The 25,572-nt window shown below is 41.5% G+C and overlaps 2 protein-coding genes across 5 annotated transcripts in view; one reads left to right on the top strand and one right to left on the bottom strand.

The window, feature by feature from the left end:
- SMARCAD1 (SWI/SNF-related, matrix-associated actin-dependent regulator of chromatin, subfamily a, containing DEAD/H box 1) overlaps nucleotides 1-2,524 on the top strand; it is a 37,642-nt gene extending 35,118 nt beyond the window's left edge. The window contains exons 22-24 of one of the 2 annotated variants that reach the window (XM_065691860.1): nucleotides 687-869; nucleotides 1,568-1,677; nucleotides 1,988-2,524. In XM_065691860.1, the coding sequence (XP_065547932.1) occupies nucleotides 687-869; nucleotides 1,568-1,677; nucleotides 1,988-2,049 (355 nt within the window). In that variant the 3' untranslated portion in view covers nucleotides 2,050-2,524. Of the gene's footprint in view, nucleotides 1-686; nucleotides 870-1,567 lie in introns of both variants that reach the window. The other variant, XM_065691850.1, reaches the window with a different exon arrangement.
- A 1,750-nt stretch (nucleotides 2,525-4,274) lies between these two features.
- Nucleotides 4,275-25,572, bottom strand: part of HPGDS (hematopoietic prostaglandin D synthase) — a 28,024-nt gene continuing 6,726 nt past the window's right edge. For 2 of the 3 annotated variants that reach the window (XM_065691822.1, XM_065691831.1), the window contains exons 2-6: nucleotides 20,595-20,736; nucleotides 11,312-11,404; nucleotides 8,599-8,708; nucleotides 5,354-5,452; nucleotides 4,275-4,675 (exon numbers count right to left, since the gene is read on the bottom strand). In XM_065691822.1, coding sequence (XP_065547894.1) covers nucleotides 4,511-4,675; nucleotides 5,354-5,452; nucleotides 8,599-8,708; nucleotides 11,312-11,404; nucleotides 20,595-20,736 — 609 coding nt within the window. In that variant the 3' untranslated portion in view covers nucleotides 4,275-4,510. Of the gene's footprint in view, nucleotides 4,676-5,353; nucleotides 5,453-8,598; nucleotides 8,709-11,311; nucleotides 11,405-20,594; nucleotides 20,737-22,123; nucleotides 22,217-25,572 lie in introns of those variants that run through there. The other variant, XM_065691840.1, reaches the window with a different exon arrangement.

Below are 25,572 nucleotides of genomic sequence, written 5' to 3'. Positions count from 1 at the left end.
ATGGCGTGTATGATTTGCTTCTGTACAGCATGCCATAACAAAAGCTCACTTGCAAATATTCCTTGGAAGTATAGCGTATATCTGTTACAATAGGCATACAAACCCATTTGTTTCTCTAGGACAAGCCATTTACTCTGTCCTTTGCAGCTAAAAGTAGTGCAGTGCTTTTCTTTGAGGTGTGCTGTTTTTCTGCTGCTTCCTGTTTTATTTTTTTTATGTTTCTTAGATGCTCTTTTCTTCATCTCAAAAAACCCTTGTTACTCCTTGTTACTGCTGTGATATTACTTCCTACTTACAGCTGATGTCTGTTACTTTCCTTGTATATGCAATTAGTACAGAAGACAGTCATGAAGCTAAATTCCTCCTCCCCTCTCACCATTTGCTTCATGTATTTCAACCTTGGCTTGTCCTCCAGCTTGCTCATTGTGTTCTGTGGTCATTCAAAATCTTTTTCCAACCCTCTTTTCATTCTTTGCTATTGATCTGTTATTCTGAGTATGTTTCTCTGGTCACTGCTGAAGACTGCTGGTACCCTTTTTCCTTCTGCATAACATCTGTACTTTTGCGCTGCTTTGCAGTGCTACCCTCCTGCCTTTCAGAAGATCATCATCCTAACTACTGTATTTGACTATGGAGCCAGCGTAGTGGTTTCTCTGGCCTCATGTATGTTTTCTTGTGTTCTGCAGGATACACCTAATAGATGAGTTCAATAACAATAACGACATATTTGTATTCCTCCTGTCAACCAAAGCTGGTGGATTGGGAATTAACCTGACCTCGGCAAATGTTGTTATTCTTCATGACATTGACTGCAACCCATACAATGACAAACAAGCAGAAGACCGATGCCATAGAGTAGGACAGACAAGGTAAGACTTTTTAATTGTAATGCTTGACTTTTCTTGGAGGCAAGTTCTCAAAGGAAGCTAAAAGAACAATATTTAATGATTAAAAAGTCATTTTTAAGCAGAGATTTGTGTAAACCAGCTCTGGATTGTGTGGGAGCTAGGTAGTTGTGTCTCAGCACATGTTGTGGCCAGAATAAACTTTATTTACATTGTCTCCTTATTTTGTCTCTAGTTCTCTAGCTCACAAATTCTCTATAATCCTCAAATTTGTGGTGGTAAGTACTATTTCAAGGCAGATCTGAGGTCTTTGAAACTGTTTGGCAGAGCTCGTTGTTCTCTTTGGGAGACTTCTAAGCTCTGAAGAGTGAAACCATGGACTGTTTTAAGAGTCCGCTGTCAGAAGAAGCTGACGTGAGAAATAAAACACATTTAATAACTGGTATTTTTGTAGTATAGCGTGAGAGGGAAGTTAAGTTGTTTCTGTTAATGGAAATTTTGGTGACAGCCCAGACTTACGGTGGCTGGAGTGCAGGAGGAAACAAGTTTTCTGGCAGCGCAGAGCACAGTTGGTCCCAATAGAAAAACCAGCTTTTTCTATTGCCCTTTTGTTCATTTCCTCCTTGTTTTAAACTGAGCTGAGCAAAGGCATAGCACCCCTCCTTTTTACACTAATCCAAAGAAACTGTAAAAATTGATTCATCCTATTTTGTGGTTTTCAGGGAAGTGAAAGTCATAAAGCTAATCAGTAAGGGGACTATTGAAGAATACATGCTCAAAATCAGCGAGCAGAAACTGAAGTTACAACAAGATATGACTGCAACAGATTCAGGTAAGTTTCTTGCACGTAATTGTGTCCACTTAAGTGAATTAAGGTTGTTGCTATGTATTACTCTGAGAAAGAGAGGGGGGAAAAAAAGTTTTTGATGCAGACAAGCCTTTGTTTTTGCCCCATGTTAAATACACTAGAAAGATGCATTTGTGCTGATGATTGTGCAGTTTGACAGGCAGTCCCTCTGAGTTTGACCCACAAATCAATGACAGACTCTTACAAGTAGAGGATTTCATACAGGTTTGGGGATCTAGACTTTTGTCTGTGTGAAGCATTTTGAGCTCTACTAACCCTTGTTCCTGTTCCCTAGGAGAAGAAGGAGCCATTCCAGCGGATATAGCCACGCTATTAAAAGCTTCATTGGGTCTCTAAATATGCTGTGAAATTCAAGGAAGACTGATATTTTACTCCATGGACTCTACATTTCTGATTAACTTGAATCTTACGTACTTTTATAACTTTTGGTAGCTTATTATAATTATTTCATCTTGTTGAAAATTTTTAACACCAACAGCATTCTTTTAATGCTTAAGAACATTAATGGCCCAAATGTGCCAACATTGGATGCTGAAAAAACATCTTTTACAGATTTTCAGACCAGGGACCTGTGTAGTCATCATTTCAATAAATGTGCTACTGCTTAAGATCTGTCAGTATTTTTATAATTATTTCTACCTCCAAATATGTGTATTTAAACTGTCAGTTTCACTGGATTACATGTATAGATTTTTTTATATGTGCCTTATTTGACAATGCTCGAGCCCGTTCCAGCTAGTCACGAGTCATTTGACATACCATTCTGGCTTTGTATCAACTTGTTCAAATAAAATTACACAGGTTAACCAAATGTTTCATTTTGTGGTTTTTGGGGGAAGGGGAAAGGGGGAATAATTGCCATTTATAAAGCAAATAGCTTTCAAACTAGCTGAAATGTTCCATTTGAACCGATTTGGCTTTATCCAGCAGTAATTAATTACTGTTTCATCATTCTCCAATCACAGTTGTTTTAAGGATACTGATTATAAAAGCAGAATTCCTGCCAAATGGACTTTCCATCCAGGTTGCAGGGGTTTTTGTCAGTCCTTGGTGTAGGTACCACATCTGTGTTCTGACAGTGAAGTGCCTTAAACACAAAATGTATTTCTTGCTCTTCTCTGGAAGTTTCAATGAATTTTTAATTCATCTCAGTGAAATGAAGAGCTTCAGTGCTATCAATGGTGAGGTGTGCCTTCAGCCAAAGTTTATAATCTCCTGGCAAGGATGTGATTTGAGGAGGGAGGAGAAAAGGATGTCCATTTCCTTGGACAGAGGAAGAGACTGAAATTCAGTCTTTTGATCCCAGGAGTATTTAAGTTTTAAGACTGCTGCTTTTTTAGAAGCTGGGGGAAGGCAAAGTGTGGGGAAGTCCTTATTGTCACGGCTCTCTGTTAAAGCCTCAGCTGCTGTGTGCTCTGTGCAGGGCTCAGTAGTTTGTGTGGTGTTGCGATGTGATATGTGCATGTAATTGGTTAGTGTAGCCCGTCTGAGCGGTGGTTACTCCTTAAACCATCTCTTAAGGGGTCTTAAGGGATTGTAGAGTCACCAAACTTGGCGATACTCAAAAGCTGTCTGGACACAAGTCTTGTGCAGCTGGCTGCAGGTGGCCCTGCTTGAGCAGGGCGTTCAGACCAGATGCCATCGAGAGGTCCCTTCAGCCTTAACTGTTCTGTGGTTCTTTGTGTGGAAAGATGTACAGGGGAAAAAAGAAATAATACAGCTGTCTGAAGTCTGTTGAAGAGAGTGGGAGCTGAAGAAGGAAAAACCTCTAGAGAGGTAGAACAAAGCATGCAAGGAATTGGAAAGGAGGTGAAGATGCCATATTGGAATGAGCAGAAGACTGGACCTTGCTTTTAGTTATGCTATTACCTGTTTGTCTCTGAACTGTTAGTGGTTGGTTGGTGTTGCTTAAATGGTTCAGTGAAATTATATGGTGAGAGGGAAAAGCAAGTGTGAAGGGAAATACTTTCCCAGCAGCGGCCATTTTCAGCCAAGAGGATTGCCCAAGTTTGTTGTGGCTTATCTGCTTACACGACACAGTGGGGTCCTCTTGCAAGCACTTGTCTCCCCTTGAGTGTGTATAAACTACTTGCATCTACAACCCTCCACCTTGGCAGGGTTTCCACCTACCTGTTTACCCCAGTGCCAGAACAACGCACCATTCATTCATTCATTCTAAACCTGGTTTCCACCACTGCCCCCCACCAATTTGTCTTCTCCTTAGTGGAAGAGATACATTCGTTTTGCAGCTGGTGTGCATATGGAGAACTGGCACTGGTGTGGGTACCACCTCAGCTGTGCTGCTGCTTTTTGTTTGATTGGGGCTTTTGGTGGTTGTTTTTTTCAGTGGCACAGCATGCGTTTCAAAGAGGCTAAAGAAACTGCTTTAAGAAGCTTGAAGTCCATTGACTAAGCAGGTCTTGGGGTTTTTTTTATCCTCTCTGTTAATTACCCTGCTTTCCTCCAGAGCAGGAGTCTGCAACAAACAGTATTGTTGAGACTGCATCTCTCCAGGAAGGTTTATTCATCTCGTCTTCTTTTAAGATCCCACAGGACATAAATTGGGTTGATCAAGCACTTTATTAGTGGGGGGAATGTGGTTGAAACCATACCTCTCCCTCAGGCTTTACTAAATCAGCTTTTTAGTCTCCTATAAATGGATACAAGTGGTAGATTTTGATTTGGCGTAGCCTACCCATCTGAAATTAATTTAGATGATTCTAAAATCAATAACTTAGGATGTTTGTCACGTTGAAAACTAAACATGCATTTGTATTTTCCAGTCTAAAAAGCTGATCTACATTATGGTCTTGGGTCTTTTCTGGATCCAGGCTGCAATGGCTGGAAGCGCTTGCACTCTGTCCCTGAGAGCCAGCAGCCTGGGGTAGTTGTCTGCCAGGTCAGGTTTGCAGGACAGAAGTGTTGTACTGCACACATCCCAGTAGAAATCTGCCCATGTTACCTGTTGGAAATGGGAGAGAAAGCGGTAAGTTTTAGTTGGTAATCTCAAAAGATGTAACTGCCGCTGCCAGTATCAGCGAACTGCAGAAATGAAGCATGGGTTGATCTGGTTTGTGTAAGGGTTTTTTATATATGTATAATTATAGAACGTGTAACTAGGTTGCAGTGCAAGGCTTGATTTAAGTAAAAATTGGTTAAATAAAGCCCTTGTTATGAATATTACTTGCATTATAATATTGATCTTCCCTGCTGAAACTGTGCTGCAGAGAAGTGTTTTGATTAGTTTCCGAGCAGTTTTGGGTAAAAAAGCAGATTACATTTTCAGAGTTATTTTCATATGGTCCTATAAACTGGTCAGTGATTATAAGCGGGGTTCTAAACTCCCATCTGTATTGACTAGTACAAAGGCATTTATAATGTTTTTTGTTAACATACATACTTCTAAACTGGTTTAGAAAATGCAGAACCTAGTCCTGGTTTGCCTCACTTCTCTAGTAGTACAGAAAACAGTTTTCACTTTGCGATTGAGTGACCAGTGGTGTACTGGTAATAACAAAGAATTACAGGAGTGAGGAGAATTGTTTCATGGGCTGGCACGAAATCCAGAGATTCAGCAATAGTCAATGCGTTTATTTGTCTGGCAACCTGATTGGAACAGAGAAATGAAAACTATACTTACAGACTTCCCTACCAGCCAGGTGTTATCCCCTAAGAAAGTATCCAAGTCTTTCAGTAACTCGGGTGCTTTGTTCGTGAGGATATCATCAAATGCTTGTTTCTGGGGGATGAACAAAACACGAAGATGCACAACAATGCAGGACAGCAGTTCACAAAAGTGTATTTTGGGGGTTTCTTACTTGTGAAAAAGCAAGCCAACATCTGAAAAAGGGGACAATGAAATCCTTTGGTCTGACCCAAACTTCAGAGGATGGCCAGTTCTCTTTGGAAGAAGGAATGTGTTAACATCCAAGTCAGGATTAATACAGCAAACTGCTATTATTTAAGGTAAGTAAAGAAATACAGAGGATACGCTTGGGTAGATGCAGTGGGGCACTGCAGAACTTAAGAAAGCTGAAGTAATTGCCCATGAAGTGGCTTAGATGCCCAAAACACAGCATTTGTGGTTCAGTAAGCCATGACTTAAGCCCCAGTTGCTCCCTTATTGCACAGCTGAGAGCTCCTGGATGCTAAGACATAAGGTGTGGGATGATGCTGTTCATTCACCTGTGCTAACAGCCACCCAGCTTCACCAAGATGGGAGCCCTGCCATAGCTTTGGGAAGACTCCATCTATAAAACAGACTCTCAAGGTCTTATGGTCTTTTGGGGCACCCTTGGATGCTATGCTTTCTAGTGCACAGGGTCTCAGGTTTCCAGAATCCCTTAAGCTCAGTCTTTGTGTGCTGTCAGATGCTGGTCAGTTATCAGCCATTCTCATGTGAGATGTGTAACCTGGGTTTTGAGCTTTTGCTGGGTTTATCTTTGGACTTTGCTGTTAGCAGGTTATTCTGCTTTTTTTGTCTTCACAGCAATGAGATTTGAGATGGTTAAAAAACATTTTTAAAGGCTGAAATCTGCACTGAAGTGTATAGGCCTTATTACTTCTGTGTTAATGGATGAAGGATGAGGTTGTGTATGGTGGTGTTTCTCTGCTAGCTGCTCCCCACAGCAGGAAGTTTTAAGGCTAATTTAAAGGGTTAGCTGTTTCTTTTAGAGAGAGAAACTGGTTAATCCTAGTAAATTCTACTAGTAATTTTAATGCTAGTACTTCTAGAAATGCACCATCCCTGGCAGCGTTCAAGGCCAGATTGGACAGAGCCTTGGGTGGCACGGTCTAGTGTGAAGTGTCACATGCCTCAGGCGTGATCGTGACAATAATGACCTCTCCCAACTACAGAAGTATGCAGTCAGCCAGTGACACTGGTCGGGACAGGACCAGGATCCACCTTCTAGAGTGGCAGGACCTCTTGTCTCAACCCTGGAGCTCTCCAGTAAGGCATGGCAAAGCTACTGCAATGCCAGCTATAGTTTTTTATGAGGGGTGTAGGTGAAGGGAGACTCTCTCCCTGGCACCAAGGGAGCTTCCACAGGCAGCATCTCCCTTTACCTTGCTTCGTTTTCTCTTTTCTGCTGGCCAGGTAGCATAACGCATCCTTTCATCCTTCTCTGAGGGATGTGTGTTCCTGTAAACACTTGTCCTGGAGAGATTTTCTTGGCTCGTGTGTGTAAATAACTTCTGTCTTTATGAGACCATGAGACGGGACTTCTACCACAAGGTGGTAGCAGTGGATCCGGGAGGAGAGAGGGAGAACAGCTAACAGTGGGGAAAACCGATTCCCAGTAAGTAAGCTTCTTGATCTTCCTCGGCCCTGAAACACTTGCATGCATACGTGCGTACAGGCATATGAGGGCTTCCTGAGAACTCTCTCCTCTTTTAAATTAACCAGTGGTGACATGGTCGGGGTCATTATTTTGGAGAAGTGCTTCACCATGAGCTGGGACACACGCAAGCGTTACAATGGGAGTTTCCCTGTAAAGGAGTAGCGGTAGTGCTGCTGCTTCTACACTAGCACGCTAGCAATAGTGTGGTTGTTCCTAAATGATTAAAAATCATGAGTCAGCCTCCCCTCCCCATATTAGGAAACTTCAGGAAATCACTAAGAAATTAAGCAATTCATATTTTTGAACACTAAACCCTCCGAATACTCTCAGATTTTAGCCTGCAAGATTTCAGAGCACTTTCATATCTTTTCATTATTTATTATTGGTTTGGGGCAACATTTTGTGGTTTCTGAAATCACAGAATGGTTTGGTCTGGAAGGGACCTTAAAGCTCATCCAGTTCCAACCCCCTGCCATGGGCAGGGACACCTTACACTAGATGAAGTTGTTCCAAGCCCCATCCAACTTGGCCTTGAACACTGCCAGGGATGGGGCAGCCACAGCTCCTCTGGCAACCTGTGCCAGCGCCTCAGCACACTTATAGCGAAGAATTTCTCCTTAATATCTAACCTAAACCTACCCTTAACTTCAAACAAATGGAAGGTGGCTGCACCCATAGCAAATGGTGGGACCTGTTGTTATGCTTTCCTAAAAGGGTCATCTGCTTAGCTCAGAACCATTGTAACACAGGAGTTAACTCATCCATCACCCTCTTCCCCCAGCAGCTCATCTGCATGCTTGCACTTGGGGCTGTGGTGAGAAGAACTGGGCTGATGTCAAAAAACAACCCCAAATGCTATGGGACTTGCCCATAACTGTGTGTTGAAGCAGCCATGGCAGCGTTTTAGCCTGGTCTTAGTATATGCAGAGGCACTGCATAGGACCAATGAGGTGCCACGGGGATCTGAAGAGCAAGGCTGCAGCGACAGTGAGGGATGTGGTACCTCCCCTCTTTAGCAGCACCCATTACTAGTAATTGAAAAGCATTTGGCCCTGGCAGCTGATGTTATTGAAGACTGATATGTACTAAAATTCCCTAAGAAATCAAGGTGCAGAAGCACAGAAACAAGATGGGATGGGGCTGTTAATCTTGTTGAGTTAGCAGAAAGAGAACTATTCAATCTTAGTCTGTTTGCAACATGATACAGGTATTGCATGGTGTTGGCTGGGGTGGTGTCCGGTCTTTCCCCTTTGAAGTGCAGTTTGATGTATGCACATATGGCGCCCTTGATGGCCTTATTGCCACCAAAGGTGGAAAAAAATCTGAAGGAGAAGGTGGGAGGGAGCAGAAGGCCTTGGCTGGATTATCCTCAAGGAAGAAATACAGAGCTCCTCCAGCTCAGCTTTGCTGAGAAGAGGTGATAGGCCCAGCGGCTGACACACACAGTGTCTCCACAGGAGATGCTCAGGTATGGAGTTGTGCCCTATGTGGTATTTTTCTTTAAACTAGTGATTGTCTTTGTTTAAACTAGTGATTGTCTTACTCTCACGTCCTGGTTTTTCTCTGCCCAAGGGAACAGTGTCATGAAATCATCGATGGTGTCCACGATGGCATCAGCAAGCGCCTGTTCCACAGGTGTCTGTCCTGCCAGACCTATGGGAAGCAAGCATATGAAGGGAGCTTAGAGGCAGCATCAACAGGAATTTCTGATACCTCAAAGGCAAACTCTGTTCTTTGTGAACATTTCCATATATATATACATGCTCTCTAGGGGGCATTTGATGCTAGCAACATGTATTTGACTCCTTGCTTCCAGGTTCAATCTCGTCTACCCTTGCCTTTTTCCCCCCTCCAACCTCATACAGCCATCCCAGGTAGTGAGCTGCTCTTTTCATCACTTGAACCCCCAGCCTGACTCCTGCTTCTTCATCCTTCTCTCTGCCTTCCACTATCCCAGCACATTCAGTGAGGCTCAGCACTAATTCCTTTCTGTTAATCTTTCGCTATCCCAGCTTTCAATGTCACTAATTCCTTTCTGTTAATCTTTCCCTATCCCAGCGTTCAATGTCCTTCTCCACCTCATGGCCTTTCCCTCTTGGTCAATAGTCTCCTGCTTCTGTGAAAGTCTGCTTCTCTTTCCCTCTCCCCTACTCATTCAGCTCCATTTAGAATCTTCTTGTTACGCCCTGCTTGGTTTTGATCACTCCACTGTAACCAGACACCTTAGCCTGACTTTCTCTTGTTTACAAATCTGGTTTCCTCCCCTGTTGTCCTGTGGCTTGCCTGCAGTCCTCTTAATGCTGCTACTTCTTCCCCTCACTCTCATTTCACAGACCTATGTTCATGCTTTCATTTCTGTGCATGTTCAGGTCATCTTTCTCCTCTTCTTTTAGACTCACTTGGAAGCTCTGTGTTTCCCATAAACCATATACCCATCCTCTTTCAAGTCATCTCCCATATTGAAACAATATGCTCTTGAAGGCGAGAGGTGTGCTTCCCCTTTTGGGCATCAAATTCCGTGAGCCTTCAGTAAAGAGTTGTTGGTGATAGTCACTGAAAAATTCTTAAAGAATTGGTGACATGTATGCAGACTTAATGGCAGGACTAGCAAGTTTGACTATGAAGCTGAAAATACTTCTTTCCCTTTCCATGCATACTCTTTGTCTTGCCATAGCTGACAGTGTGACCAACACTGTCAGGAGACTAGAGTGGTCTGAATGTGCTCCAGAACCCTGGCTTTTGTGGCTGTTGCAAGGCAATGGGAATGCCCAAGTCAGAAATCCAGACTGTAAAAAGAGCACAGGCCCAGATCAGCATCCCATCAGGAGGTGGGGAGGGCTGCAGTGTGAGTGGAAGGCAGGCTTTCCCATCCGTTTCCATTACCATGTGGACGCTCATCATTCTCTTCTCCTGCAAGTAGTAGATTGTATCATGGGTGGAGGAAACCAGCAGGAACACAGTATTGCAGACATGCTGTGTCCTGAAGAATAACCCTGTGCACTTCTGCTTGTTTCCTTAGTTGCAAAATGTGGGATATTTTGATAGGTGGGTTATGTCTGTTTGCTCAGAGTATGAAGAAGTAGGACAGTACTCACTTCCCAGCCCCAGTCGGCACTTTGCTGATGTTCAGCACACCATGAACACATCTGCCTTCAGCCGGACCAGTTTTGCAGATGGTTTTGAACGACAGCTTGCTGACCTAAAGCAAGCCCTGACTACACTCTTTGATTACTTGCATTACTAAGTCTTATATCACTTTATCTACCCATTTGAATACTTCCCTAACGTGTAAGTATTTAAGGATACAAGTGATGTCACCATATGATCTAATCTCTCTGCCAGCTCAGAATTGTTGCCTAAATCTGCCGCAGAGTGCTCCGTCTGCTGACTGTGATCATCTCTAATGCTTCCAAAACCTCCTCTTCCTGCTCTCTCTGGTTAGCCTGGCAGCTCAAAGTTCAGCTCCAGGGGAAACTGCCCCAAGAGCCTCAGGGAAGCCACAGGTTCCTGCTTTGTGTTGTTCCTGACACATGTATAAAGCTCATTGTCTGGAGAAGTAAGTCCACACTTTGTATGGTATTGTATGCAGAGAGGAAACTCAATTGGACCTAAGGGGGAATTTCTGAGTTCTTCTGCAGGCACTTTACACACAGTGCAGGTGCGGAGCTGAACCACCTGAGTCTGGCTCTGAACAGCATGGCATTTCACAATATGGGTTGTTACTTTGAACCCTTTTTTGTCTGCTTTTTTTACTTTCTACATGACCTTTGAGTGACTCCAAACCCTGTCACACAGCATCCTAGCAATGTGCCTTGCTCTATTTCTTCTTTCTGACCTCAGAACTGCAATGGGATGTAGCCTGAGATCTCATCAGGATTACAACAGTAGCCCCAACCCAGAGAGCAAAATTGGTACCAAATTATGGTAAGGAAGGCAGTTAAACATGGACATGCCACCACACAGTGTTTTTAAAAACCATCACTCTTCGAGTGGCACCTCGAAAAGCATCCTATATGATACGTTGCTTTTCTGTGGCCAGCATTTGGTGCTGACAAGCTATGGATGCAATAAGAATCTGATAACTATTAGCTGTTTGTGCCTGGGAAAAGCCCTAGTACCATTGTTGCCACATTGGTATTGACTTCTACTTGGTTGGGCTTGCCAAGCTGTTTGTTTCTATTTTTGCTGCGAGTGTATTTTTCCTGAGCTTTAAAGGTGGGTGCAAAACAGAGCAAGAAAATAGCCAAATGTGTTACCTGATTCTCTGGCAAGGTATCTTGCTATTGCCAGGCTCTGGTGAATGGTAACTCCGTCTACTTCCAGAACAGGGATTTTGCCAAATGGGATAGCTTGGAGGAGAAAGCAAAAAAGAAAAAAACAACCAAAAGTTAAATCACAGCCCTTGATGGTGGGAGTCTGCAATAGCTGCACTTCTACCACTTAAGCACTGTTATAGCACTTAACAGTATTTCTGTATGGAAATGCGTGGGCTAAAATGAAAAGAACTAAGGTTGAGGATATAACCAGCTCACACTGCGAGAAGGCAACTATAGAGTAAAAACCAAGTACTGCATTTCCTACTTCCTAGGCTTGTGCTGTAAAGGCTGAATGGGCCCCTACATATCCTAAATTCTTTACGCAGGGAAACTTTTCAGTAGAATCTTGTTTTTTCCTTCACTTCCCTGCTTTTTCCTCCCCAGGAGAGTGACTGCTAAGGTTAAGCAAAGTATTACTGAAGATCTGCATGATCCAGATGGGGTATGAAGTAAAAGACTGGGTAAAGACTACAGAGGTGCTTTTTCATTTACACTTGTTTTAAATTCAGCAGCAGTGACTCAGAGAGGTATCTGTATTTCAGAATTTACATTGTGACAAGGCATTTCACTTGACAGTCATCACCAAGAGACAAATATATCCTCCATACTGAACCACAAACGTTAAGATACTCAAATTTAATTGACTTGGCTTGAATGAAGAAGTCATGGGGGAAAAGCTTCATAGAGAAGAAGCCCCCAGACTTCAAGATTAGGGGAAGACAAACTAAGCAGCTGTCATGGATATCTGCAAGATCATGGATATCTGTAATAGAGTTTGAGATAAGAAATCAATCGTACTTTTCAGTTATTAATTTCATAGCATAATGCACATGAAAACTTGGACTGCTGTTTTGCTGCACTATGGAGAAGCTGCTGGCATGGTATCAGACGGGGCTGGAACATCTGAGGAAAGCTTAAGCTGGGAAGAACTGTAGTGTTTAGGGCAGTGAAATCCGCTCATGGGAACCGGGTGCTGTTCACCAGAGGAAGTTTAAATCTCTGCATTTCAAGGAATGTTATTTCATAAATTCCAAGTATGTGACTGCAAGTGCTGGTCACAGCCAAGTGCTTTGTACCTGATTTTCATCTGGATTACACTTCCTGTATGCTCATTTTAAGACTGTAAAAGGACGGTAGCAGAAAAATTAGCATGTTGACCATTGGAAATGTGCAAAGCAATTTCCAGGAGAACTGTCTTTACGGGACAGATGCAATGACACTTCTACTCCCTGAGTGGTTTTTAGTTCTTAATGAAAAGTAATAAACAATGAAGCCTCATGTACTTGTGTTGTTTAGCAAGCTGACTTCACCAATGATGAACACTGCCATGTGGCTCTGTTGTTTAGCATGCAGTGGGTGAATCACATCAGTTACAAGATCTCAGATGCCAAATCTGTATCTGCAAAATGAATTCGGCAGCTGCATAAGACATCCAGGACTCCTTTGTGCAATTTTTTCCCCTTGCATCTGAACACACTACTCGTGATACCTTTTATCCCTCTCAAGTTTAGCACACTGTGAAGATTAAATTTTGATACTGATGACTAGAAGAAGCAAGAAAGCTCAAAGAGCATTAGCTGCTGTACCCCAGGGAGAAAATGTGTACTGCTACTTGTTATTGAAATGAGAATAGACATGTTGCATAGAAGACTTCATATGTTTATTATCTAGCGAGCAGCAAGGCCCTGGCAAATCCATGTATTGCTTCACTGAGAATTGAGATGCACTGCTGAAGGCTAAACTGAAAAGCTTTCTGGTTGTGAAAATGAGAAGAGCCTTGGTTCTGTGCTGTGGATTGATGGTGCAGAGTGCCCTGAGCATCACTGCCTTCAAAGCCAGAGCTGTGAAGGAATGTTTGCTTATGCAGGATACCAGCACATCTTTCAAGCAAGTGTGAGTAGAAGGGATGAGAGCATGCTTGACTGCTGGAGGTGCCAGCATGGCAGCCTACAGCTACCTTCAGATCCCCAGACCACACAGGTCTGTACATCAATGTCTGACAAGAGGTAACAGCAAAGTGCATCCAGCTCAGGAGCAATAGCAGCCACCCCTGACAGAGTTAACCAGTCTTTTCAGAGGCCCCCGTAGGAATGCCACAGGCTGATGAAGCTTTGGCTTGGTCAACTAAGCCAGTGACTAAGCCAACCTCTGTGGCAATAACTGTCTAAATGACGATTGATGCTCAGGTTGGGAAACTATGGTTGCTTCATCTAGAAACTGAATAGAATATTTCTGCCGTGTTTAGATACAGGGGAAAGTCTAAAAGCCACAACTCTGTCTGATGTTTCACTTTATCTGTTGCAACAAGGAAAATGAAAGATGGTTTGTTCGTATAGATATACTACTTCTTAAGAAACATTTACAGCAAAAGGAGGGAGGCATCTTTCTGACAGTTGAGGAATATGGATTAAGGTGTGAAAGGCAGCTGGGTTGCAGAATGGTTGTAATCTCTTGTATTCTGTTTCTCAGGTATCTGACCATTTCTGGATTCACTTTTTTTTTCCTAGTAGTTGACAGAATTAAAGAGAATTGCTATTCATTCCTTGAAAACTTGAGTAGTGCCTACAAAATGCTTCTTCCTCAGTGCTGAGCTATATTCGTTAAGATCTTGTTACTCTTTCTTGGAAAACAAACTGATTTTACAGTTAGAAATGCAAATACAGCTTTGTTTTGTGTGCATTATAAATATTCATATACTTGCGTGATTCATAATGGAAGTCTAAAATTAATAAATGAGAGCGTATTTTATCGTACATTGTCCCATGTGACTTAAATTACCAAAAGGCATTATGCTTTGATTTATAATGAAGTTTGGGGTTGCTTGTTTTTTGCTAAGAGGCAGCATATCTGTTGCCATCATTATTAAACAATGGATTATCTTAAGCATAAGAAATGGTAAATGGGAGATGTTGCTTCCTTTCTTGTGTGTTCAGAATGCCATTTGATTTTTTCTTAAAAAGAAAAGGGGGAAAAATTGTGATTTGAACATAAGCACGGTGCTTATGTGCACTTGTGCTGAGCAGATCATTGTAAAAATCATTGTTTCTTCTTGGGTTCAGGGTGTGCTGTTCTTGCACACCAGAAAGCACAGCAGATACCCTGATGCAGCTGAAGAAATAGCAAAGAACAGTCAAAGAGCAGAAAATATTTATAGTACATCCCTTCTCTCTTGGGCAAAAAGGTATAATGGCTTATAAAGTTGCATTTTCAGTCTGGAAAAGTTGGGGAAGGGGGGAAATCTCTTTGCCTTTGAAGCTTTATTATCCAAAATTCATGTATCAAGACCAAAGTTTTTAGTAACCGGCAGCAAAATATGTCTTTGCTCTTGTAACTTACAAGAACAACTTCCTATATTGATAAATTCATAGCAAAACCAGAAGATTGATTGATTCCCTGTGAAAACTTGAGACTTCCTTTGCCAAGTGGAGAAGAGGAGGGTGGATTTGTATCACACAGTTCATCCTAAGGCAGGATGCGAAGAGCCTTCAGGATGGATGGGTGCAGTTTGATTGCTGGAGGCAAGGTCAGGGTTTAACAAGCTACCTCAATGTGACTTGTAGACACCTTGCCTGTAGCCCATTTCTTGAAGTGTGACAAAAGCCATAGCCATCTACACAAGGGCTCCTTGTGCACAACAGAAAGCCATATGTCCGTACATAAATTTGGGCTGTGTTACCCTAAAATTCATTGATACAGGCTTCTGTGGCTTGCTTTGAGTTTCCTGTGGTGGTTTTCACCCCGGCTCTGCTCATTGACAACATATGTTCAAAAAACCTCTGGGCATGGCCAAATGTGCCATGTGTATAAGCATTGTATCAAAACTGCTAATTTTTACATGGTTTTGATGAAAGACACAGTTTGTGTGACTCCAGATGAGCAAAGCATATAGGTTCTTTCCTGCCAGGCTCCTGCTTTCGTCGAGCAAGTGAAAGGAGGTGCCGCATGAAACTGGAGTGTGAGAGGGATCTCAGCTGGGGAGAATGAGGTTGTGGGGGCAAGTCATGAAACAACATGTATCAGAAAGCAATCGTGAATGAACAGTTAAGCCAGAACAGTGCAGACTGGAAGGACATGCATGTCACTTGGCTAGTTTTTCTTTAATCTTGGTCGGTTAGAGGGCTGCTTCATGCTTACGTCAGTTTATACCCTTGTGTATCCATATGGATGTCATTTCCATGCTTTTCAAAACAACGTTGTCTTGCAGAGTTTCTGACTCCCACTTAAGCAAATATATTTTGAGAAGGAAAACTAGAAAAAATTCGTTGCTGTCATCGTACAAACAGCATCATTTCTCAGGCATGCACGAAATATATGACCTTTCCCTTTCAGTTTCTGCTTGCTTTGCTGCTCCTCTGAAGTAGAAGGTGCTACGAACGCTTGTGTTGATTTCCAGATTTGGATTCAAAACTCACTGAAAAGAGGAACAGGGTTTTTAAAAAGAATACGGTTTGGATAACCGAAGTTAGTTATCCAAAAAAGTTAGTTAGCTCCTTTAAGTTGAACTTCATGAGCAAATTCTTGCTTTTCCTGCTATCTTGGTTACCCAACGGTTTTAACATTGAATGCTGGCATGAAATCTGCACAGGCTTTACACTGTCCATGAAGAAAACATTGACACAGAGGGTGAGCATAAGTCATCAGACCGATGCGCAGTTTCTCCTCTCATTTTAGGAAGGACCCACTGAAGGGCCTGTGAGGTGTTCAGGATTCGGATGAATTCCTTTTTACACTGCTTTAGTTTTGGTTGGCTTTTGTGAATAAAACTGTGATGTTTATATAGTCTGCTGGATGCTGAGCAGGGGAGATGAGGCCCAACATATGTTAAAAGCAAGGACACCTGTGTACATTGCCTCAATCCCATGAAGTCCCTAAGGGCTGTGATAACTCTTCCCATTTTGGCATGCCTATAGGCTCTCACTAGTGTTGTTCAGGCCTTCCCTTTGGCCATGAGCTCCTTAATCTGCCTCCTGGGCATGATTCAGTGGATGGTGCTCATGTGGGCCAGTTTATCCGTCAAGGACAGGGAGGGGAAACACAACACAACACAGCTGTGCAGAGTTTTGTCCTAGCCTGGCAGCTAGACTGGTGGGCTGCTGGTGTGGAGAAACTAGCACTTGGTGCTGTGCTATGCTTCTCATTGCTGTCCTCCCCTAGCCAGCGAGGAGCCCCTGTACAGGTACCATTTTAGTTTTCTCCTTCACTTAGCTCTTTCTTCCTTTTCCACTCAACTTCATCATTCTTCTTCTCATCTCTGTTCTTTCCTCCCCACACTTATTCTGACTCAGCTTTGCTTCCAGGAGTGAGTTCAGGTTCTCCTGCTTCCCTCAAGCTGACCCATTTTTCCCTATGCTTCCTCCTGCCTCTACTGAAAGCATCTGCAACCTTGATGCTAAGCCGCCTGTGTTTAAGCATTTATTTGTCCCTCAAAACCTGAATAATTAATGGTTTTGCAATCAGGTAGCTTAGGTAGATGCAATAGTAAGGCAGCAGGTTTGGTCAAAGATGAGGGAAAAGAAATGTCACAGCCATGCTTTTCTTGCTATGACATCTCTGCCTAAACAAGTTCTCCTTTGCCTTGGAAACTAACAGTAACTTCTTTTCCTTTTCGTTCATATTTAATTGGATCATGAGGAATAAACACAACAAAAAAGCCAAAACAAACAACAAAACACATTGCACTCTTCTGTCTAGGTCAAAATTAAACTTTCAGCAGCTACAAGTCTGATTTCTACTGTATTTATTGATGTTATGCATGTATTTTCTGGTTGATATGGTATGAAGATTTGGCTGGGAGGTGAAATTTATTACAAAACCTTACTTTAATTTTGTGAAAATGGTTGAGGCAAACCTACCCTCTGTGCAGAGACCTGACTCCTTGTATTCTTAGGCAAATCTGAATTCTCTGGTTTGTTCCCTTAGTATCTCATAAAACATGAAATGCTCTCCTTGTCCAAATTTCTGCCTTAAGTAGTTTTTATTTTGTCCTATTTCATCGTATTTGAAGTTATTAAAAGGAGAGACATCACATTGTACTTGCAGGCTCTAAAGTCAGAACTGGGTTTAGATCTTTCATAGACAAGTGGGTAAACGCAAACTTGGTATATGCACGTGTGCATAGCAATTTGTCAGATATTTCTTACTCTCACTTCAATATATAATTATGTAATTAGTTTAGTTAATTGGACCAATGTTTAGTTATTTTTGAGGGCTGCAAAATAAGTGGTGTACCAAACTGTTTTTATATTAGCTGCTGTTACATCAAATACAGCTGTAATTCCCCTTTATCATTGCTAAACACCCTGTACTCCTTTTCTGTTTGAAGTAAACCCAGTCCAGGCAAAAATGGGGAAAAAAAGCCTGATCTTCATAAGAAAGATCTGAATGCAGAATACGAATGATAGCAGTATAGAAGATCTCAGCAGAGTGAACTATGCTTCTCGTATGTGCAACGGCTTGGATGGATCCCCTCATTTCATATTTACTGTTGAACACAGCAGTAATTGAGGTTTTCGTTTGGCAAGGATCCTGCTTTCCTGAGGATTGGCTTTTTCCTTTTCAGCCCCTGAAGCACATTTTGACAACTCAGGATAGTAGGGAATGCAAGTGGTTTGTTTCCTTTACAGGGCATGGTTCATCTCTGCTGCATGCAATATTGTTGTGGTATTAAGACACAAACCCTATACAGCCTAGTCCCTAGCTAGGAGGTAACCATTTCTTGTGTCTAGTCTTAGCCTGCCATGTCAGTGTTTAGGTACCTCATGGCAGACTAGGGAGGTGGCTATTGGTTGTCTTGTACAGTGTAAGGCTGTTTACTGCAAAGCCCTATTGCTACCTTTTATTCAGAGTTTTGCTGAATGATTTTCCTGTGGGATATTACTTTGTCTGGAAGTACCGTGACTAATGATTGTTTCACAAAGGAGGAGACAGTCGTCAGTTAGTTGATCTCCAGGCGATTTCCTTAGCAGCATTACATTGTTAATCATGCAAACAAGATACATTTACTCTTGTTTTAGTTGAGGAACCTCTTAACTTGCATATTGTCTGCAGTGTGGATGCCGCTGGTGGCAAATGCTACCATTACATTGGTGCTTGAGCTAGAATTCAGGGAGCCTTCCAGAAGCAGAAGTTTAGCATCCTGGTATGAGATGTAATAGCACTTTCAGGCATGCATCCAGCTATTTCTTTGTAGGTGTATGTTTTCCCGGTCAATTAGTAGGATACATTCCAGTTCCCATCCACTGGCTGCCTGGGTGTCTACAGAAGCCTGAAGTTCAAAGAACTCCTAGGCCAACATAAATTTTGCACAGATGATTTCACAAACCTGAGAGCAGCAGCTCCCACATTTTACTAAACTCCTTATCTGCTTTGGCATTTCATCTCGGGATCAGTCATAGTAGGGGCCCCTGTGAAAGGCCATTATGCAGAGAAAATGAAAAATCTCACTTAACCCTCGGTAAACCTGCTAACAAACTGTTCACTCCACAGAAAGAGAAACAAAGACACCCAAGAGTTAGATGACTTATCCAACACTCATTAATGCAGCAGATACAGCTACAAACTGTGTGTCTTAGTATTTCTAGGGTGCATCTGCTCCCAGTGTTTTCATGGCCATACACTGTAGTGAAAAGTGCTGTACACATGAAGCTTCACTGGGAGGTTTATGATGCGAGCACATAGGAAGGATTTTTGCACTGGCTCAGGTGTTAGGGACATCATCACTATTCAAAGAGGGATGCAATACCTTCTCCTTTTCTGACACACCTGCTGTTAGAGCATCTTGTCCTAGGATAGTAATGCTTCTGTAACCTTTAAGTGACTACATATGCTTTGCCTTTTTGTCTTACTTTAAAATCAGTATGCAAAACGCTACATAGAATTTTACTTTGCTAATATTATCTGAACCTTGGTTCAGGACATAAATGGGTGTGTGTATATGTGTGAGTATGTGTGTAGTCAAGTATGAATAAGGTCTATGTAGAGCTCTCCTCAACTCACTTTCACAAGTGAATTCTTGATCTCGCTTTTAGGTTCTACCCTGCTTCCCTGAGAATTGCAGTGGGAGAGAAATAAGCTATACCACATGGTCAACAGGCTTAAGCTCTTACAAAGAGGAGGTTTCTGAAGTCAGCCATCCCTAACTGAAAAATAGTACCCTGTTTCCACTCCTTCATTTACACTCCTCTCTGTGGATTGTTAGCCAGTGTTTTCCAGATTTGGCACCATGGGTGGCTTCAGCTTGCCACCTGGAGAGCAGTGGTGCTTGAGTATTTGTCATTCAGGTCACTGTGAACATTATGGGAAAAGACCGAATTTAACTGCACCCTACAAGAATTTGGTAGCCCGCTGGCTGGGCTTATTAAACGAAGTGAAAACCTATCAAGACACAATTCTTGATTAATAGAAATCACCTTGTGCATTAGTTGCGTCTTTTCCTCAAACTAAAGGTTCTTCATTCTGGATGTGAAAAGTCATAGCCTGTTAGTAAAATACAGGTCAAATCAATGAAATTTAGACACAGATAGCTCTGATTTCATATTCTCAGTCCCCAGACTCGATCTGCTTCATTTGAACTGAGGCTTATTTAATGAACAGAAATAACAAATAGCTTTAATAGCTGGAGAGAGGTTACTTTGGCTAAAAATCATGAAATGGATGGGGTATAGCAGCATGCAGAAGTACTTTCAGAAGGTCTGGTAGGGCTTGTTCTTAGAAACAATTGTTTTCTAGCACCTCTTTTGATCCTTTTGTTTTCTCTTTGCTGTATTGACTTCTTTCTTTGTTTTCTATCATCACTCTCTCTCTCTGAAGACCTTTCTGGTTGCAAAGGGGTGTCCTTCTTGACACTTATTTCCAGTGTGGCTTTCCAAAACCAAGGTGTAGGCTGCAGTGTGATATTTCAGACCAAATCCTCCAAAGTAGCTGAGAAGATTAGCATGCATCTGGTTAGCTTTAGACAGACAAAAGCTGAACTGAATCGATAAGCAGTAAAAGCCCAGCTGGTTGACAGCAGGTAAGTCACTTTAGATTGTCTAAAGATTTGGATCTGGACTTGTGTGAGAGCATTAGAAATGACATTTGGCTGTGTAGAAAATCAAATGTCCATATAAGTAATTAAAGAAAGGAATTACATGTATTTCTGCTCATGAAATATATAAGTACCTCTTCGTTCGCTATGCTTTTTGACAGCATTTGTGCTTTGGGCATAAGAAGTCATGCTACTTACTTGGTTTGATTTTGGGCCAGTCTGCCGCTTCTATCCTGTGGTCTTCATACTTCTTGCCTGAATAAGCAAACAGGTAGCGGCTGATTTCTGCTCGTCCTCGCAGATTGAAGTATGTCAGCTTGTACTGAGGCATGCTGGATCCCTGAAAGGGAAGGCACCGTGTTGTTTTAGAAATGGGTAACTCAACTCCTATTTGCAAAAGTGCACTGTATGCTTGTTTTTGAGACACATGCTTGTACAATGCAAAGGACATATTACAGTAAAGACATCATGTGTTGTACTTTGCAATCATTGCATTGCTCACGCCTTTTTGTTCTGCATTTGTCAACCACAATATTCGGACGTGGACAATGGCAGTTAAACCTGCAGTTCCTCCTTGTGTATCTCCAGAAAGATGGTTTGAATTTTTTGGACATATTAAGAACTTTCAGCTTTTTTTTGTTTTTCTTGTGACTCCAAATTTGAGCCATTTTTATTAAGTTTTTCAGAGTGCAAATCTAAAATCACATATTGTAACAGAAAATAGCTGTTGTCTTGAGTAGCAATTTTGCTCAAGCCTGCCTTGCACAGGCTCTATTGCTTATAGAGACCTTAATCAAAGACCAAATCATAGGAATTGCCAAACTGTTGTGATTTTTCTCATTAACTATTACCCTAGTTGCATAGGCAGTCAGCCCAAGTTATTTTAGAAGAAAAAATTGATGCGAAAACCAGTCGCCATGGTTGTTTTGGAGAAATGGTCATAGAATTCTCAGTTTCTTGCATAGAAGCCAAAAGAAAACCTGAAATGACTTTGTTAGGTTTTCATATGATTTTTCCCCCGCCCTATAGTTCTAGTTAGGACTCATCTAACAGGAAAGCTCTATTTGGCTCTTGGTGTAACAGGCAACAAAAGAAAACGTTCATGAGTTTGGTTGTACAACAACAATGATGCAGGAAAGATAAACAGCTATGTCTTCTTTAAACCAAAGTAGACTTTTAAACTCTGCACACACAGCACCTAAACTAGAGAGATCTATGAGCTCAGCTGAGATGTAAATGTACTGTCTAAAGCAAACTAAAACAACCATCCACCTCCTCACTGAAAGCAAAACCCTGTCTCATTTTGGCCTTAAAGTAGACCTTGCATGTCGTTTACCATCTTTATATATCCATCAGATTCAGAGTGTTAGTAATAAAGCACGCAACACAGATCATCAGCTCCAGGAAAGAAAGGGAACTTTTTTAATGAGTAAGTGCTACTACGTAACCTTGTGACAGAAACAACCCCCTATTTAGTCATCTTGCCTTTGGAAACATATGCTTGAAGGCAGATGTATCATCAGCTTTCACTTTAGAGGGAGAGGCTTTTTGTTCAGAAACTGAAAAAGTTTGCACTTCACTCTTGCTGACAAGAGCAAACTGCCTTTGCCGCTTTCTCCTCAAAGGTCAAAACATCTACTTTCCATCCTCAGAGTAGCAAAGGCAAAAAAGAAATATCTACAGCAAATTAACACACTGGAGGCTGCTTAATTCAGAATGAAAGTTACCTGGTCCCCTACTACACACAGCAGGGTCAGAGGAGATTAGTAAATGGAGATTTTTCACAGCTGATGTCCCAGCAGAGAAGCAGAATTATCAATGGAGATATCTACAAACACTTCAAAACAAGGACATCACTACAGTTGTTATTTTTCCTTTTTCTTGTCTTTAAAGTCAAGCAAGTGCATTCCTTTGCACTGTATAAAAAAGGGAAGACAAGCAAAATTGGTTACATTAGGATGTGATTTGTTTTCTAGATGTATTAGCCACCAGTTTGTCTGTTGCTTGGTAAACACAGTTTGCAGATTACAAGAGTAATCTTCCTCTCTAAAGAGAGAAATTTTGCAATTCCAAATTTTTCAAGCAAGTTTTAGCCAAGTGGCGAAACTTTGTTACTCCATTTTCAAATTCAGTGCCCAGATTTATTACTACTTATGCTTTATTGTGCTTGTATGATAACACTATGTATTATTATACTTTATCATTTATTTATGCAGGATGAGTTTGGATTATATGTCCACAAAGTTAATGTTAGAAGAAAGGATGAGTTTGTAGATTTATTTTCTTTTCCCCCACCATTCATCCCTGTTTCTGACTTTGTGTGGTCATTTGAGAGCAAGATGATCTCATTTTAGATGAGATTTTAGGCATTTTTAGATGATCTTAAGGTCCTTTCCAACCCTAACTATTCTATGATTCTACGATTTTTAAAAGAGCATGTGTTATCTGAGGTTCAAGTTAGACATGACTTCATGATTTGGGAGTCCAAGAGGAGAAAAAAACCCGCTTGGTTCTTACCTTTCACTTTTTTTTAGAGGCAAGCAGATACTACTGATTTAATTTGCTTTTGGAGAGGACATGACCTTTAACATGCAGAACCCACAGTGTGTGCTTTCCTTCTTTGACAAACAGCCACAGAAGTTCATTAGCAGAAAGTTGTTGACAGCTGAAAGGCATTTAGAAGCACAAAAATAAAAGGTCTCAAGGTAGAGAGAGGCATGAGGAGGGCAGTGGGCAGCTACTTTACACAGGGGGCTGGAGATAAGTGAAGTATAACATTTCTGGTGGTGAGTATTTTGAGAGTCTAATTCTTACTGTGGGAGAACTTTGTATATAAAGACATGTATAATCAGGAGTAGTGAGATGATGTAAAGAAAAGGGAATTTTGGCTGAAGATCAGGAGGTCTTTCTGGCTGTTGCAGTAGACAGTGGAATATTTAGGTCTGTCAAGGATGCGGTGGGAACTATTGTTTGAAACTTTGAAAGCAAAGCTAAACAAATTTCTAATGAATACACCATAAGGAGTAATCAAATATTTGCAGTGCTGATGCACATTTAAGCTTATGGATTTTTTTTCTGTCTGTGAACAAAAAAGTCCTACAAGGAGTTTACCAAAAATACTTGACATTTGAAAGGTCTCTATAGCTTTATTGTAAGCATGTTTTTGTAAATGTTTGTCGGTTTTATTTTTTATTTGTATTTATTGTGAAATGTCAGGAGTAGCGCTTCCTAAACAATTACAGATACTTTTCTAAATGAAAGAAATGGCTGTTTTGGGAATAGCTTTTGGCCAAACATACAAATTCAGTTGGTGGTTTATTCCCTTATGCCCCTTTACTTTGTTTCCCAGTGTGTTTTGTAAATGAATGGATCACGAGGAACAAATTAAAGCCATTTAAAAAAACATCCAAAATCATTAAATAATCGAAAAATGTCATTTCTGGGGGAAAATAAAAGTTCTATTCTTAGACTTTGTGTTTGTGCTTTAGGGATTTTTTGGGGGAGACCTGTGGAAACCTCAGCCCCAGTTTTATGACATACCCCAATTTTATGACATACTACTTTCAAAGCAGTGAACTAATCTAAATTTGCTATTAAATTAGCTTTAATACTTTAAAGTTGTTGACCTGCTTAGCTGATTTTCTAGCTTGCTTCTGCAGCTTTCTTAAAGCCAGCTTAACTGGCTTTAACATACCTTTAAACAGAAGATTAGTGGATCTTGTGATTTAATTCAACTTTTGGAGCCACTCAGTGACAAAGTCAAACAGGAAAAGAGAAGGTCGAATATGTTTAAAAGGTGTTACCCTCTGTTTCACTCATGAGTCAAAATTCAGGTTGACGTTACAAGTGTCTCAGACCTCTTAGAACAGATTTCAAATAATTTCTGTTCATGTCTTTATGGAGATACTACATAACCTGCTGCATTTGGGATACTTTTATCAATTTCAAATCGATTTGAAAACTTTAAGCAAGATCAGGGTGAAAAAACAGAGCCCAGGAAGGAATCAGCATCATTCTCTGAGAACTAAAACGCTGAATTTCAGAAAGTACTAATGCAGAAGAGAAAAAAGCATTGGCAGACTGGAAACTCTATGAATGTACCAGAACAATATAGAAGCAAACAGTCCTGGTGACTGCAAGTTGTGCAATACTTTAGCTTTCACTGGATGACAGCGTATGTGTCCCTGCTCTGTTTTAAAGGGTAAATCACAAGTGCGCCGCCTGCGTTTTGCTTCCTCAAGATGAGTTTATGGTGTGTGCCCAGTGCAACTGGAGCAAGCTGCTTCTGTCAGACAGTGTGCAGTTCTGCATTCCCAGCCCAAGTCGTTGCCCCATGAAAGCTGGACTTTGTAGATGAACAGGGTTTATTTCTGTTTTGGAAAATCCAGCCCTCAAAGTAATACATGGAAATATTACTCAGGCTAATAACAGACACTGAAACCTGGATGCAGGTGTTCAATACGTGAATTCAGAAATCAAAAGAAGAAGAAAGCAAAAGGCAGGACTTTCTTTCATTTTCTTGGATAAGGTTATTAATACTTGAGGTGACAGGCAGCAGAGAGCTTTTCCCTGAGCTGGGAGCAGAGGAGGAGAAACCAGCTAATTCGAGCCATTTGTTCACATCCATCCAAAGTCTGACAAAGGACCCTGTGATTCAAAGTCTGCTTTAATTGTACTTCGCACTGTGAGAAATGAAGGGTTTCCTTGCCTTAAGGTTTCATCATTGATAGAAGATTTAAAAAAGCCCAGCTGTTTCCCCTAGCAAGCAAGACCAGTAGGGTTGGGTTAGGGTTCCTCTGTGTGTCTCTAAAAATCTGGAACTCGGGCTGTCTGCCTGGAAGAGATGATGCATAACACTGCATGTGTACTTTTTTAATATAGAATGTGAGGGTTCTTCATTAATTTAGGAGTCACTCATGGAAAGCACTGTAGCTTTCACTCATGAAAGCACTGACACAGCGCTGGCCTGGCCATGAGCCTGCCAGAAAAGGGGAGCTGGATGTCTTGGCTGCCTAGTGTCATAATCCTCACTTGAATTGCAAGCAGACCAAAATGTGGGCCTTGAAGGAGCTCCGTTTCCTTTCCCTGTGCTAATACAACTTCAGGCTGCATCCGTAAACTTGGGGCCTGTGGCCGGCAACCAGGAGAATGTGCTGGACCTTGGATCTCCTGGTGG

Source organism: Lathamus discolor, chromosome 1 (assembly GCF_037157495.1).
Source record: "Lathamus discolor isolate bLatDis1 chromosome 1, bLatDis1.hap1, whole genome shotgun sequence".
Classification (NCBI taxonomy): Eukaryota; Metazoa; Chordata; class Aves; order Psittaciformes; family Psittacidae; genus Lathamus; species Lathamus discolor.
Note: the sequence above shows the minus strand (reverse complement) of the source record. Positions and strands in the feature narration are given on the sequence as shown.